At 39.8% G+C, this 15,210-nt stretch overlaps 1 protein-coding gene across 5 annotated transcripts in view; it reads right to left on the bottom strand.

Annotated features, from left to right (window-relative positions):
• Positions 1 to 15,210, bottom strand: part of ADAMTSL1 (ADAMTS like 1) — a 418,285-nt gene that overhangs the window by 95,332 nt on the left and 307,743 nt on the right. For all 5 annotated transcript variants that reach the window (XM_062017375.1, XM_062017376.1, XM_062017378.1 and 2 more), the window contains 3 exons: positions 8,882 to 8,932; positions 4,790 to 4,994; positions 3,403 to 3,550 (listed from right to left, as the gene is read on the bottom strand). In XM_062017375.1, coding sequence (XP_061873359.1) covers positions 3,403 to 3,550; positions 4,790 to 4,994; positions 8,882 to 8,932 — 404 coding nt within the window. The remainder of the gene's footprint in view (positions 1 to 3,402; positions 3,551 to 4,789; positions 4,995 to 8,881; positions 8,933 to 15,210) is intronic.

Below are 15,210 nucleotides of genomic sequence, written 5' to 3'. Positions count from 1 at the left end.
GTAGTGAAATGGTACAGCTATACTTTTCAGCTTTATCAGTTCATCAACTATGTGGACTTTTAAAAAAATGAGCTTGATACTTTTTCTGTCATTTCTGATGGAAAACAGTAGAGCTGCTTTTCTTCCTCTCCAGGACATGCACATAGCATAAAGAGCTGCTCTGCTTTGGGGAGTGCAGGGCCATGCTGTTTCACAAGCCAAACTACACTTTCATGCAATGTCAAAGTGGAATATTTGCGCTGTAAACAGTGGAGCTGTTTTAGGTCTACAGCGGTATAAAGCAAGAGCAATTTTGGCACTGTAATTTGAGAAGAAGATCTGCTTTTCAACCAAGTGTTCTGGGTTAGGATGAGAAGAAAAAACACAGATAAAAGAGAGCGAGATTCAGACCACTGAGGAGAACCAGGGTCAGACCTATCTGCCATTCACAGGTCACCTAAGCCATTTGGATTTATATATTGCACAGATTTGTACTTGCCAATGGGAGCAGATCAATGTAATTCAGGATACTTGGGAATTTTCTGTGACTCTGTTGTGCACAACAGTGAACCTTTCACATACACAGATAAAATTTCCCTTCTGTCCATTGTATTATAGAGGAACAACAGTTTATAATTTGATTTCATAGCTAATGCAACTTTAGTCAAGACTTAACTTTAGTCAAGTCCTTAGAGTAAGTTAGCTGAAGACAAAAGCAATAGTAATAGTAATAGTAATAGTAATATGTCTTTCTCTTAGAAATAACTTGCCAAGCTCTTATTAGTGCTACTTAAGGATGAATATTTGCCAGTATAGCTCTTAATGTAATCTATATTTTACTGCATATGTTATCCAAAATATATAGGAGATATTTCTATTTACATGTTCTGCAGCTTGCTTTATGGGTTTTGAAAGCTAAGCTTCAGTGCTCTTTTGCTCAGATGCAAGTACTTGTAAAAAGCAAAAGCTCTTGTGTGCTGTTGCCTGTCATCTGACTATTTTAACAACTTTTACTTTTCAGAGGTGTGGCTAATTATGATCTATGTTGTAAAATTTGTTAGAAGATTAAAAATGTTGATGTTGTACTGTGTGCTTTGACCAAAAAATGAATAAAAATCACTTCTAATATAAGCTTAGGGAGGAATTTTTGCCTTTGGATTTTAAAGTAAAATCTCTCCATTTAGAAAACAGTTCCAGTAAAACCACTTAAATTCTAGATTATACAGAATTAGATAAACACATCTTTTATTTTAAAACTTAAATCCAGGGATATTCTATTTTTTCCCAATATTATTGTATAATGAAGAACTTCAGTGCTTAACTATCCTAAAATGAAATACGTTACACAAACTATTTGCATTGTGTTTCTGTGAGCACAATGTATCAAATGAAGGAGGAATACCACATTTTTTGTATTGCTGCTCCAGTTAGCTAGGATGTTTGCTTTTATGCTTTATGTTAATCTATCTCGTCTTGAAAAAAACAGGCCAAGATTAAAGCATTCAACAGAGGAGAGTTACTTTGCTACTCCTACTAACTCTAGATCTGTGAAATATAAAGCACAAACTTCCAGAACAGAGAGACAATATTTTGGATTGAAAGAGTCCACTATATATCACCTGATCCAACTCACTTCTGAAAGCACGATTCAGCATTTAGGTACATGTGTATTCAAATATCTTTACTTGCATTATGGAGGATGAACTGTGAGAGTGTTGCAGAATCGAGAAGTAAAATGAAACCCAAACGCTTTCTGTAGGGCTTTCCATTGCATGGGAAAAAAAAAGGAAGAAAGAAATAGCTGCCTACAATCTGAAATTAATCATGTATGTACTGCAAAGGGCAGCATAAGCATGGGTAAAGATGTCCCTCTGTTGCAAGGGTGGGCTTGCAGCAAAGAGATATTTATTTTGTTCCCAGACAAGTCCCATTGCAAGAGATTTCTTGACAGATGCAGGCAAACAAAGCTTTTTTAGCTGGTCTTGCACCCTTCTCAGGTTCCCTAGGTAGAAATCAGTGTAGTTGGTCTGCAAGGTCTGATTTTTTGGTGTGGTATTGTGTTTTACTTATACTATGTGCTGCAGGTAGACAGACTCTTGCTTCATCTGTGTTCTGAACACTACAAACAAATAAAGCCCCATAAAAGTGGTTGGCTGACTGAGCCCAGACACACTGAATCTCTGTTATGAGGCTCAGAGTCATGCCAATACTGTCAGAGGACCATTTTTTTTAATCTTGGAAAGTGGGTGAAATGAGCTCATGTTAGCCAGCAAGATACCATGCAAACATACCCATTGCTTCCCAGAGGCCCTGTATCTGGGTTTCACTACTTTGTTGGCTGGCAGACACAGTGAATTCCCATGGTTTGGACAAGTTGGGATCTTGAAACTCAACAAGTGCACTCATCATTGGCCGCTGAGTGCCCAAATTAACATTTCAAATCTTACTGTTCCACCTTGGATCAGCACAAGGTTATGGGTCAGTCTTATTTTGAGAGGCTTTATAATAAGTGCTCCTAATGTGTATCAAGATGGTAACTAATTTTTCCTCTTATGGTGGAATTCAAGTCACCAATTTAGGGAAATTATGTTCATCTGCATTGTTCTAGCCCAGAAGTTTCTGTAAGTTAGTCACCATACAAACACAGAGGTTGTACCAATAGAACTGTATGCATACACAAACACATGCACAATCACATATCTGTGGAAATCATAGAATCACAGAATGGTAGGGGTTGGAAATGGTCAAATACCTGTGTCTGTTGCACCTGGCCACTGCCCAATAATCCAATCCAGTCTCCAGGACCTTTTATTACATTCCCATCCTTAAGAACCTCCAAATAGCTACAGAAATCTCTTTCCTTCTCTTGACAAACTGTGAAGAGTTTATCCCAGTATTACTGTCAGAGCCCCAAGGCAAGAAACTTTTCTACACAACTTGTGAGTACTCCTTGCTGTAAGATGCTTCAAGTTTAACAGCCTGACAAATTTTGAAGCCTTGCTAATAAGAGGAATTTCTTGTTGGGATACATAATGTTTGCATCTGACCTAGTTGAAGCTCCAAGTTATAAAAAGGCACTTCAAAATTGTGGTTACATTTATCTACCATAAATGTTATTTATATATTTAATTCCTTTTACAATACTGTGAGGTCAAGCATGCTTACCCTATGATCAAATTTGCATTTATATTGCTTGGTCTGCTGGACCACAAATTAACAGTGAAAACCCCAGAGCTTCTAAGAAAGACAGAGGAGCCAGCATTTACTCCAAGTTGCTAGAAGGCAGACTAGAATAGGAGTCTAAGCCTTGAAGACATGAAATCACAACTCAGTGTAGGTGGAAACAATACTACCAGCAGCAAATGAAATATGCTTAATATAGAAGAGCTCTGAAAAAATTATGAGAACATTCTACACCATTACCTTTGGGTTTGTAGCAAGGAGTGGGTACGACACATTCTTCTTTTATGTGTGGCTTTGTTTTAGGACTACAGCCTCCTGTATGCATTCCCCTGTGATCAATGCAAAGGACTACACGGTATCTGAGTCCTTGTCCACAAGTCACAGTGCACTGGTGAAGAAAAAAAAAAAAAGGTATGTGTATGATATGTCACCGGAGAGATATATAAAAACAGAATATGCAATAGAAGTATGTCTAAATCAGAGAGAAGAACGCAATGAAGAACCTAACCTTGAACATTAATTACGATATTTGGTAGTTATGGATAGGGTACAAAATTAACCAAATTTGTTGCCTTTTTGCTCTGCACATTTACTTGATTTGGATATTTTGCTGCTGGTTTTCTCTTGCAGTGTCACTCTGCACTTGTTACTTGGCTTGTGGCCATCTGTCCCATACTGGATATACTCAGTAACACCTTGTCAGTTTCATTTGGAGCCACTTTGCTTTGCTTGGACAGAGTACTAGGGCTTATGGGTTAATAGGGGTGATGCTCAGATATTTTGGAACATGGCACCAAACAGAGTGGGAAACTATTTCGGCTTTCTTCTGTTATACACTTAAGTCTTTTTTCATTTATCTTTGGTAAGGTAAATAATTTTTTCTCCCCTGTACAGAACGTTTCAGAAGTGGCTGCATGGGAGAGGATCAAAACTACCAACCAGTGGGGAGGACTATGGTAACTACCAATATTACTTTGCTCTTGAATTGCAGCTTTCATCTGGAAATCACTGCTTTGCAGTCAATCAAGAACACCTCACCTGTGAGTGAGCTAGCTTAGTTTCTAAAATCCATTTTACTTGCTGAGAATGTGAGGTAGTAAGAAACTACATTACAGATTAAGCCTTTATATACAAAATCAAAGAATTTTTCTACCTTGTAGGAAGACATTTCAAAGACATTTAGTTCCACACAGAAGGAAAGGTGAGTCAGGAACAGACAACTACAGGCATCAAAGAGAGGAATCATTTATGGCTTTATGTATTTACAGAAATTTCTCTGCAACTCATGATATTCAATTTATGGCTCTAAAATTATAATAAAGATAAATCAAAAGATAAACCATTACATGCTTAATGGTTTTGTTTGGTGCACTTTGGTTTTGTTCTCAGCCTATTATTAGTAGAGTTCAATAATTAACATTACAGATCTGATTTATTTTCCAATCATTATCCTTAACCATGTTAATCTTACTAATACATTTAGCTAGACAGCATAATTTAAAAGAGAGGTCATAGTAATAGGGAAAAAAAGTAGTGAAAGTTCCTACTTCTATAATGTCACTAAACTATAATTTCAGATATATTCTTACTGCGATACATTAAAAACCAACAAAGCTAAGCCAATTACCGGAGACCACTCCTGAGCAAGCCATTTCGGGCAGTCAAATATATTGCAAGGTTGGACAATAGGCATCTTTGGAGTATACATGCATTTCCATTCTTCCACAGGGCTGATATGCCCTTGAATGTCTTCTTCCACACATGAGATGCTGCGGCTTTGAATGCCTCCTCCACAGGATGAGGAACAGGCAGTCCAGGGTGTGCTTTCCCATCTAGGGAAAAAATACCAACCCCAAAACAAAGGCATCAGGAAAAGGAACCCCTGCTACCTCCACCACCACCCATACCATACACCCTCTTATCTGCAGGAGAGTTTCCTTTTTTCTGATTAATGTCAGTAAAAATACTGAAAAATACATATTATAATAATATTTTTATATTTTCATATATATATTTATATATTTTATATTTTAAATAAGTAACCATAACAGCAAAGGTCCCTAACGGCTGCTGTCACTAAGTCACAGATTAATAATGAGAAAACTCCTTTTTGCCCCTAACTCAATGACTACTTTCACAGAAACTAAATACTTTTGACTTAATTCCTTTTGTTTAATTAATTTCTCATGTTCTGAGGAATCTTTGTCACAAATCTCTGGCAACTTAGTGTGCTCTGAAGCTGATGATCCTTTTCAAAAGCGTAGTGGGAAACGGCAATGTCTCTTTCCTGGGAAACAATTGAGGGAAAAAAGAAGATGGGAAGAAATTATGAAAGACAAGATGTGCTTACACTGATAGGGTATGTGGCCTCTGATTGATATAGAACATGGACCCTGTTTCCTTAAAATTGAGGCAGTAAGAGGAACTGAGAAACCATCTTTTTTCTACAGATGCCATTTAAGAATGTAATGACAAATCCACAAAACAAGATGCATGTTCTGCAAAGCTACAGATCCTTATAAGAACATTTTCTTGACAATGATGCATATGCAGTAATATTTGTATTCTTTTATGTGTATACATGTCTGTCCACATAAAATAGTCTGCTATTTCCTCTCTTAAACCATTGCCACAGGACTGTTGTCATGCTCCAGTGTGGCTATTCCTGTATAAGCCTTTACCTGCCGTATGGTACAGAAGTGGACGTGTTCTGTCTATGTGGAAATATTTCCCAAAACTTAGTTGTTTTTTTTTTTTTTTTTCCAGTGATTTTGGTCATAAGTTTAATTTTTTTTACTTAAAAAACTGTTTTGTGGAAAAAAAACCCAACTGTTTTTCAGGCAAGAAGGAAAAAAAAGCAATAGATGAAGATTTTTTCTCCTACTTAAAACAAAAGAATTATTTTTAATAAGTTACAATTACAGGATGTTGTTAAGCAATATGAAAAATGCTTATCTTTCCCTCTGATTTTTCATCATAACAACCCATCTTTTTCTCATCAGTTCCAATATATGTAAACACTACCCACGCTGTCTGAAAGCACCATAAAACTCAATGTGAAATGCCTTATGTTAATAGGCATTTATGAATGGTAAAGACACTGATTAATTGCACAATTTATCATTAAGAAGTGCTGAAACCATGTTTATGCCATGACATATCCATCATCACGTGCTCAGTATAAGCCACATATGTAATGAATGGGTAATTTTAGCAATGTTTTTAGTTTAGACCTTTTACCTGTGCTTTTGGTAGACAAGTTTCCCAGAAGCTAAGATTTGTCACTACCACAAATCTAAATGAAAAGGCCTCAAATTGAAACTTGTGAACAGCAGAATCTGCTGCAGCTAGCCTGAGCCAGCTTTTCCCAGGCATATAAAACAATGACACTAGGAACTCCTTGGAGCCTTAGGCAGCCTCAGTAGTATCAAGCAAATTAAATCTAGGCAAGCAGTTTATTCCTTAGGTTTTGCATAAGTGTAAGATAGGTAGGTGAAGTTTCTCTGTTGCACAGCTCTTAAAGCAGGTGTCAGATCTCCTCTTCTAGGTGTAACATTGACCAAGACTTTCTGAAAGGAATCAGTCATGCTTTAAAAGTAAGCATATTATTTGCTGAAACATACCTTTCCCTATTGGTGATAAAATTCGAGGCTGAGGGATTACTGTAGGGAAGTCTTGCAAAGAAACCTTCCCAAATATGCTCTCCACTTCTTTTGGAGTGTTTGTCACTCTCCTGTATCCTTGGTATAGGGTGACAATCTCAGACAGGTAATGCAATCAGGGCATCTCTGGTTTAGTTGAAGTTTTATTTGTTTGGGGTTCTTTTACCTAAACTCTGCAGGTTCAGAGGAAAGTTATACTTTTATCCCCTTGACTTGGTCCTGTCTCATGCTAGCCTTGTGGTCTGCTCAGTTTCTGCTGCCTCTGAGGTTTGAAGAAAAGACATATACCTGTGTCTTCCCTCTCAAGGTGAGGAAGACATGAGGCCTGTTCATGGATTCATAGGAACATGTAGGGGAGTGGGGAAGAGGGAGAAGAGAGGAAACAATGGAAAAACAACAGAAGTAGAAAGGGGGCGGAGGTCCCAGTCAGCAGTCACACCCTGAAAAATCAAGGAGTGGGGAGAGTAGATGTAAAGAGACTGTTGTGGGATGAGACTATAATCCAGAACATCTTGAGAAATAGTCTCAGCCTTTTGATCATTTCCAGGGGATAAATTTTAATTTATTTTTTTTCCAGTGTTACTGAAAGCCAAATACCTCAGGGGATTTTGATCCTTTCTTTTGAATTTTCTTCAGAAGTAAAAAAGCTTCTGACTAGTTGCCAGCTCAGAATGCACTTTCCTTAAATACAGTCCCTCTACTGTTAAGTACTGATGAATCATTTTCTGTTATAAAACCAGTCTCTGTCTTTTGTCAATCTACATACACTTTGTACACAAGAGAAAAGCTGCTTTATTCAAAGCTAGAGTTGTGAAACCTGCATTAATATTCTAGCTTCTATATTCCTTACTAACAGAGGCTTAATTTTTGAGGTTATAAGGTATGTATACAGTTTTTCTAAAAATAAAGAACAAAGTTTTCTTTCCTCAGGAAAAAAAAAGGAATTAGATACCATGATATATTTTATAAGGTATCTCACCAATATTTGGTGTTAATGACTGTGTGTGTATAAATTTAAGCACTTAGCTAGGAAGAGAAATTAATACAATTAATTTTGTGTCCAAGTGACACAAATCATCAATGGCAGCCACAATGCTTTGCAAGTAAGTTACTTCCCTTGTTTTATCACCTACAGTTTGGGGTGAGTACATGGTTTGGCTGAAAACTGTTGAATGTGAATGCACTGTGCTTGCACAGTGATCCTGAAAGCTCTCTGCATTAGGCCTTGCCATGGTTTGAAGGAGACCATTTCCTCACCAGGATGAGACTAACAAGTTGCCTAGGGGGTTCTTTCTGTGTTTTTGTGCTCCATGACACAATAAATTAATGAAGAGGGAAACACAGTGCAATACTGTTGCATGTTCAGGCAGTATTTCAAACCCAAAGGTTATTATTCGTCAGCTACCGAATGTTTTATTAGCATCAGTCTTGTTCACTGCCGTATGAGTAATTACTCATGTGACCATTTCCATGAGAATCTCATCCTACATTAGAGACATTTCAATTGTGAGATTATTAATAAAACAAATCAGGCCTTGATCCTATTCCTGCCCCTGATCTCTGATTTCTTTGAAAACTTAACAGATTAATGCCTTTGACGAAAGCACTAGCATGTGTTTGCACAATTAGAACACAACACTAACACCATCTAACCCCCAAATCTCACAATTTATAAGCATATCAGAAGCAGCACCATCGTAGCGAGAAAGCCTGATGGTACTTTAAAAAGCAATAGGTTATGTTCAGAGATGAGTAAAGGGAAGAAAAAGGAAAGGTGTGAGACAAAGGGGACATGGGAGTGGGAAGTGAGGAAAGAGAAAGAACAGGATCACACAATAAGTTTGCAATGCTGCATCAGCTAAAATATTGTCACAGTTAAGCATCAACAATTTATAACAGCAATTTAGCACTTGAACATCTCTAAGATAATCTGCAGCAGTTTAGAGAAAGGGAAAAGCAGCATTTCTTAGCTTAGTGTTAAGCAGAAATGCATAGAAGAGTAAAAAAGAAGGAAATTTCTTTTTTAATCCTAGCATCTGGTTGGCTGTTTTACATACCGAGGAAGAGGATGATAGAGGTCATAGGGCATGATCTGCTTGTATCCATCACTGTTGGGAACAACAATGCCAACTCTCTTGAGTAGAAGGTATACATAATAAAATAAACACTAAATGATTATACAACTTTTTTACACAAAAATGAGAACAAACCAAATAAGCATGATATTTTACCTAAGTTGCTATCATAGTTAAACCAAAACTTCTGTTTCAACTTACTATTTACAAGTAATAAACCCGTTCAAGTAATCGAATACTGTTCAAAGAATAAACCACTGTTGACTAATTTATTCTTATGAATATATTACTATTTGACTGAGAAGCAATTGATTACCATAAGTGATCAAAATGAATTGTCCAACTATTATTTAAATTTATGAGGCTACTATCTGTCACGAAAGATTTTTTTTCCTACACAAATATTTGCAGCTTGTATTCAAAGTCACTGAAGACAATAGGGGAACTACCATTTACTTCAGAAAGCTCTAGATCAAACACTTTTAAGAACTATTCTATGGTTGTTTCTGCCCTTCAGATAAAATGTCTGCACTTACAGGGATCAGGATTAGAAATTCAGGGAATTTCTAATAATTCAAATCTGCAATTCTTATCTCTCCATCTTAAATTAGTACTATTTAATTAATTTCAAAACCTCTCTCTTTATTGGTGTTGTTCTGGAAGAAATAAGGATCTGGAGAGAAGAGTAACATGTCAAGTTGTTCATTTGGTTGGTTGGTTTTGGCATTGCTATGACTTGTCTTGGTTTGCTATTGTCTTATAACACAAAAATAACATAACATCCAAAGCTTATAGAAGACAATAGTGTAGATCAAAATTAGTAATTATCTGGACCATTATCATACCAATTATATGAGATGAATGTCACTTGACTTGGCAACTATAGGGTCTCATTGAACTGCTAGTCTGGAATTTCCTCTTTTGTCTTCACTCTTTATACACTCCAACTCAAAACAACTCTATTCATCTATCCTCCCAATTACCAGGCATATCTTACCACATCAAATAGCTGGTCCCAGATCACCTTATCTTATCAGTTTCATCAAAGCCACTGTGCAACAAGGGACTTGGATGAAGCAGGTGGGCAGAATCATCCAAAGGTGAATGCCAATTACTTTAAAATAAGAAGTATGCCCCTACTTAAGCTACAGAAAGGGGAAACTGAGAAGAATTAATATACTTTTTGAGAGCCTTATACAGATGAGAGGTGGTAGCTATGCTGCTACAGATTTGTACAAGGAGAAAGAGCAAAGGTGGGGGAAGGGAGAAAGTATTCTGTCCTCAACACAGTTCACTGAAAAATGTTGTAAGCATTCAAAGGAGTCATGTCGTGCTAAGGCTAATGCAGTCTATTCTTCTCTTAGTTAACATGGATTTTATGTGCATAACTTGTCCATGATAGGAGAATGGATCCCATTGTGTTTTCACAGTGAGGAGTCAGTACCAAGTCAGCATGTTGGAATTTTCCAGCCAAAGTGCGGGAAGATGTTGGAGCCCTGGGAGTGTGTGATGGGAACTAGACAGCTCTTTTTAAGATCAGCAGCCTCTGCATTCACATGAGCCCTCTACGTGACACGACATATTTGCATCTTTGGAGAGCTGCCTGTCCCTCCAAAAATCTAAAAATCTAGGAGAGATAGTCCTGGTAGCAGGAAACTTTGGAAAAGAAAATATGTCATTAAAAGCATGACCAATGAACAACTCTTTTCAAACTTAACTTGGTGAGTAAATGCCTGAAGTTTGAGAAATTGTGTTCTAGTTATTTTAAGGAGATGGAAAGGGACCTTTTCTGAGTTTTCCTTTTCTCATGCTTTTGGGAATCTCTGCTGTTTTCCGGACTCCCCTAACAGTGCTGATGAAGTTCCACTCTGAAGCTTTTTGCACTTTCCAGCTCATCAGCTTGCTGAGGAGCAGTTGGAAAAAAGATTAATATACCAAGTTCAGAAATGAAATAATTATACAATAAAAGCATTTACTGCCTAAGGCAGGAGGCCTCCATGGCTGAGCAAGGATCTGCTGGGACAACTCAGGCAGAAAGCAGCCATCTATGAGAGGTGGAAACAGGGGCTGGCTTCTTGGGAAGAGTATAGGAACATTGCCAGTACATGCAGGGGTGCAACTAGGAAGGCTAGAACCCTTCTAGAATTAAATTTAGCCAGGGATGTTAAGGACAGCAATAAGGCATTTTTCAAGTACATCAGCAGCAGGATGACGAGGGGTAATGTGGGCCTGCTGCTGAACACAGAGGGTGCCCTGCTGACCGAAGATGCAGAGAAGGCTGAAGTACTGAATGCCTTCTTTGCTTCAGTCTTTATGGCCAAGGCTCACCCTTGAGAAGCCCAGTCCAGTAAGGACAACAGGATGGCCAGGAATGCAGAGGACTTGCCCTGGGTGGAAGAGGAAGAGGTTAAAGACTTGTTGGCCAAGCTTAATGCTCATAAGTCAATGAGTCCTGATGGGATGCATTCTAGAGTGCTGAGAGAGCTGGCTGATGTGATTGCTAAGCCTGTCTCCATCATTTTTGAATAATCATGGAGGACAGGCGAGGTGCCTGAGGACTGGAGAAAGGCCAATGCCACGCCAGTCTTCAAAAAGGGCAAGAAGAATGAGCCAGGAAACTACAGGCTGGTCAGCCTCACCTCCATCCCTGGAAAGGTGATGGAACAACTCATCCTGAATGTTATCACTAAGCATATGAAGGTAAAGATGGTTATCAGGGGGAGTCAACATGGATTCACCAAGGGGAAATCCTGTTTGACCAACCTGAGAGCCTTCTATGAGTGTGTAATTGGCTGGCTAGATGAGGGGAGAGCAGCAGATGTCATCTACCTTGACTTCAGCAAGGCTTTTGACACTGTCTCCCATAACATCCTCATCAGAAAGCTCGGGCAGTGTGGCTTGGATGAGTGGACAGTGAGGTGGATCGAGAGCTGGCTGAATGACAGAGCCCAGAGGGTGGTGATCAATGGCACAGAGTCGAGTTGGAGGCCTGTGGCCAGTGGAGTTCCTCAGAGATCGGTTCTGGGGCCAGTCTTGTTCAACATCTTCATCAATGACCTGGATGAGGGGACATAGTGTACCCCCAAAAAGTTCGCTGATGACACCAAACTGGGAGGACTGGCTGATTCCCCAGAAGGCTGTGCTGCCATTCAACAGGATCTCAACCTGCTTGAGAGTTGGGCAGAGAGGAACCTCATGAGGTTCAACAAGGACAAGTGCAGAGTCCTGCATCTGGGCAGGAGCAACCCCACACACCAGTACAGGCTGGGGGTCAAATTGCTGAAGAGCAGCTCTGCAGAGAGAGACCTGGGAGTCCTGACTGATAATAAACTGAACATGAGCCAGCAGTGTGCCCTCGTAGCCAAGAAGGCCAATGGCATCCTGGGATGCATCAAGAAGAGTGTGGCCAGAAGGTCAAGGGAGGTTCTTCTCCCTCTCTACTCTGCCCTGGTGAGGCCTCATCTGGAGTCCTGTGTCCAGTTCTGGGCTCCTCAGCTCAAGAAGGACAGAGAAATTCTGGAGAGAGTCCAGCACAGGGCCACCAAGATGATCAAGAGACTGGAACATCTTTCATATGAGGAAAGGCTGCAGGAACTGGGGCTGTTTAGTCTGGAGAAGAGGAGACTGAGGGTTGATCTTATTAATATTTATAAATATCTAAATTGGGGGTGTCAGGAGGTTGGGACATCCCTTTTTTCTATAGTAGCTAGCAACAGGACAAGGGGTAATGGGATGAAGTTGGAACAGAAAAAATTCCACTTAAATATAAGAAAAAACTATTTCAGGTGAGGGAGACAGAGCAGTGGTACAGGCTTTCCAGAGGGGTTATTGAGTCTCCTTCCTTGGAGTTCTTCAAGACCTGCCTGGACATGTTCCTATGCGACTTGATCTAGGTGGAGCTGTTTCAGATGATCTCTAAAGGTCCCTTCCAACCCCTACCATTCTATGATTCTATGATTCTAAGAATGAAACAGAGTTCAAAACATTTCTCACTCGTTGCAGCAAGAAATATTTTCTTTCTAATAAACATGATCTATATGCAAAATCCAGGTCTACATTCATTAGAATACATAACACTGAAGGCCATTCCAATGGAAATAACTGTACCACATCCAAACACTGTTATGAATATTAAATAACATTTATGAAGTACTAGATTAATATTGTCATTGGAAAAGTTTTACCCTGAAAGAATTTTGCATACATAAATGAAGTATTTAAAAAACGTCTTAGCATTACTTTGGCGATTTCTGTACTGTTTGAATGGGAAAGTGGTTCAAATTCTGTTAATTTTATTGATTCTTCATAGTTCCATAAAAATATGGAAGATATATACTTTATAAGCATTGTTGTCTGTTCATCACTCAAACCATGCAAAGGGGATAGTGTACTAAATGAATAGTGCAAGTTATCACAGAATCACAGAATCTCAAGGGCTGGAAGGGACCTTGAAAGATAATCTGGTCCAACTCTCCTGCCAGAGCAGGACCACCTACAATAAGACACACAGGAACTCGTCCAGGTAGGTTTTGAATGTCTCCAAAGAAGGAGACTCAACAACCCATCTGGGCAGCCAGTTCCAGTGATCTGTCACCCTCCCTGGGAAGAAATTCTTCCTTGTATTTCTTTGGAACCTCTTTTGTTCCAACTAATACCTGTTGCCCTTTGTCCTATTATTGGACGTCACTGAGAAGAGCCTGGCTCCTGGCCTTTTACATATTTGTAAACATTATTGAGAGTACCCCCCAGTCCCCTCCAAGCTGAAGAGCCCCAGCTCCCTCAGCCTTTCATCAGAAGGGAGATGCTCCACTCCATCATCTTTGTGACCCAGTGCTGAACTTTCTCCCTCTCCTTCTTGAACTGAGGGGCCCAGAACAGGACACAGTATTCCAGATGTGGTCTCACACAGACCGGGCAGAGTAGAGAGGGAAGAGAATCTCTCTTGACCTACTGCCCACAGCCCTTCTAATACATCCCAGAATGCCATTGGCCTTCTTGGCCACGAGGGCACATTGCTGGCTCATACTCATCCTGTTGTCCACCAAGAACCCAGGTCCCTTTGCCCTACACTGCTCTCTAACAGTTCATTTCCCAACCTGTACTGGTACATGTTTGGGATTTTTTTTTTTCCCCAAATGCAAGACTTTTCACTTGCCCTTGTTGAATTTCATTAGATTACTCTCTGCCCAACTCTCCAGTATGTCCAGGTCTCATTGAATGGCAGCACAGCCTTTTGGTGTGTCAGCTACTCCCCCCAGTTTAGTATCATCATCAAACTTGCTGACAGTGTCCTCTGTTCCCTCAACAAGATCATTAATGAATAGATTGAACAGTACTGATCCCAGCACTGACCCCTGAGGGACTCCACTAGATACTGGCTTCCAAGTAGACCATGCCCCATTGATCACAACTCTCTGCCTTCTTCCCTTCAACCAGTTAACAATCCACCTCACTGCCTGATCATCCAGCCTGTACTTTCTCAGTTTTGCTGCGAGGATGCTGTGGGAGATGGTGTCAAATGCTTTACTGAAATCCAGATAAACCACATCCACTGCACTACCGCCATCTATCCACCTGGCTACACCTTCATAAAAAGCTATCAGGTCAAACATGACTTCCCTTTGTTAAAACCATGTTGACTGCTCCTAATGACCCTCTTGTCCTTTAGATGCCTGGAGACAGAACTCAGGATAAGTCATTTTGTTATCTTTCCAGGGATGGAGGTGAGGCTGACCAGTCTGTAGTTACCTGGCTCCTCCTTCTCGCCCTTTTTGAAGACTGGAATGACATTTGCTCTCCTCCAGTCCTCAGGCACCTCTCCTGGTCTCCATGACATACTGAAGATGATGGAGAGTGGTTTAGCAATGACCTCTGCCAGCTCCCTCAGCACCCACAGGTGCATCCCATCAAGGCCCATGGATTTATGTACATCGAGATTGTAACTTTGCCTCCTCTGTCACCAGGGCAACCGCCTCATTCAACGGTGGGCATACGTTGCCTCTAGTGTTAGTTTATCTGCAACGTATTTGTAGAAACCCTTCCTGTTGTCCTTGACCTCCCATGCAAGAACACTTTCTGCCCTGAGAAACAGGTATCAAGGCTGTCAAATTGATGGCATCTGTTAATGTTGCCCATGCCTTACTCTGTAAGTCTATCAGCGTTTCCATTGAGAGAGCTGGGGTAGACAACATCTACAGGAACATCATAGGTACAGGCAACATTGCCTTTTGAATGCCCTCTTTTGCAGGTAGTGAGTATTGTAATTCTCACATATTCTGCAAGTTACATTTCTGGTTTCTGAACCACCATAC

The sequence above is a fragment of the Colius striatus genome, chromosome Z, assembly GCF_028858725.1.
Source record: "Colius striatus isolate bColStr4 chromosome Z, bColStr4.1.hap1, whole genome shotgun sequence".
Classification (NCBI taxonomy): domain Eukaryota; kingdom Metazoa; phylum Chordata; class Aves; order Coliiformes; family Coliidae; genus Colius; species Colius striatus.
Note: the sequence above shows the minus strand (reverse complement) of the source record. Positions and strands in the feature narration are given on the sequence as shown.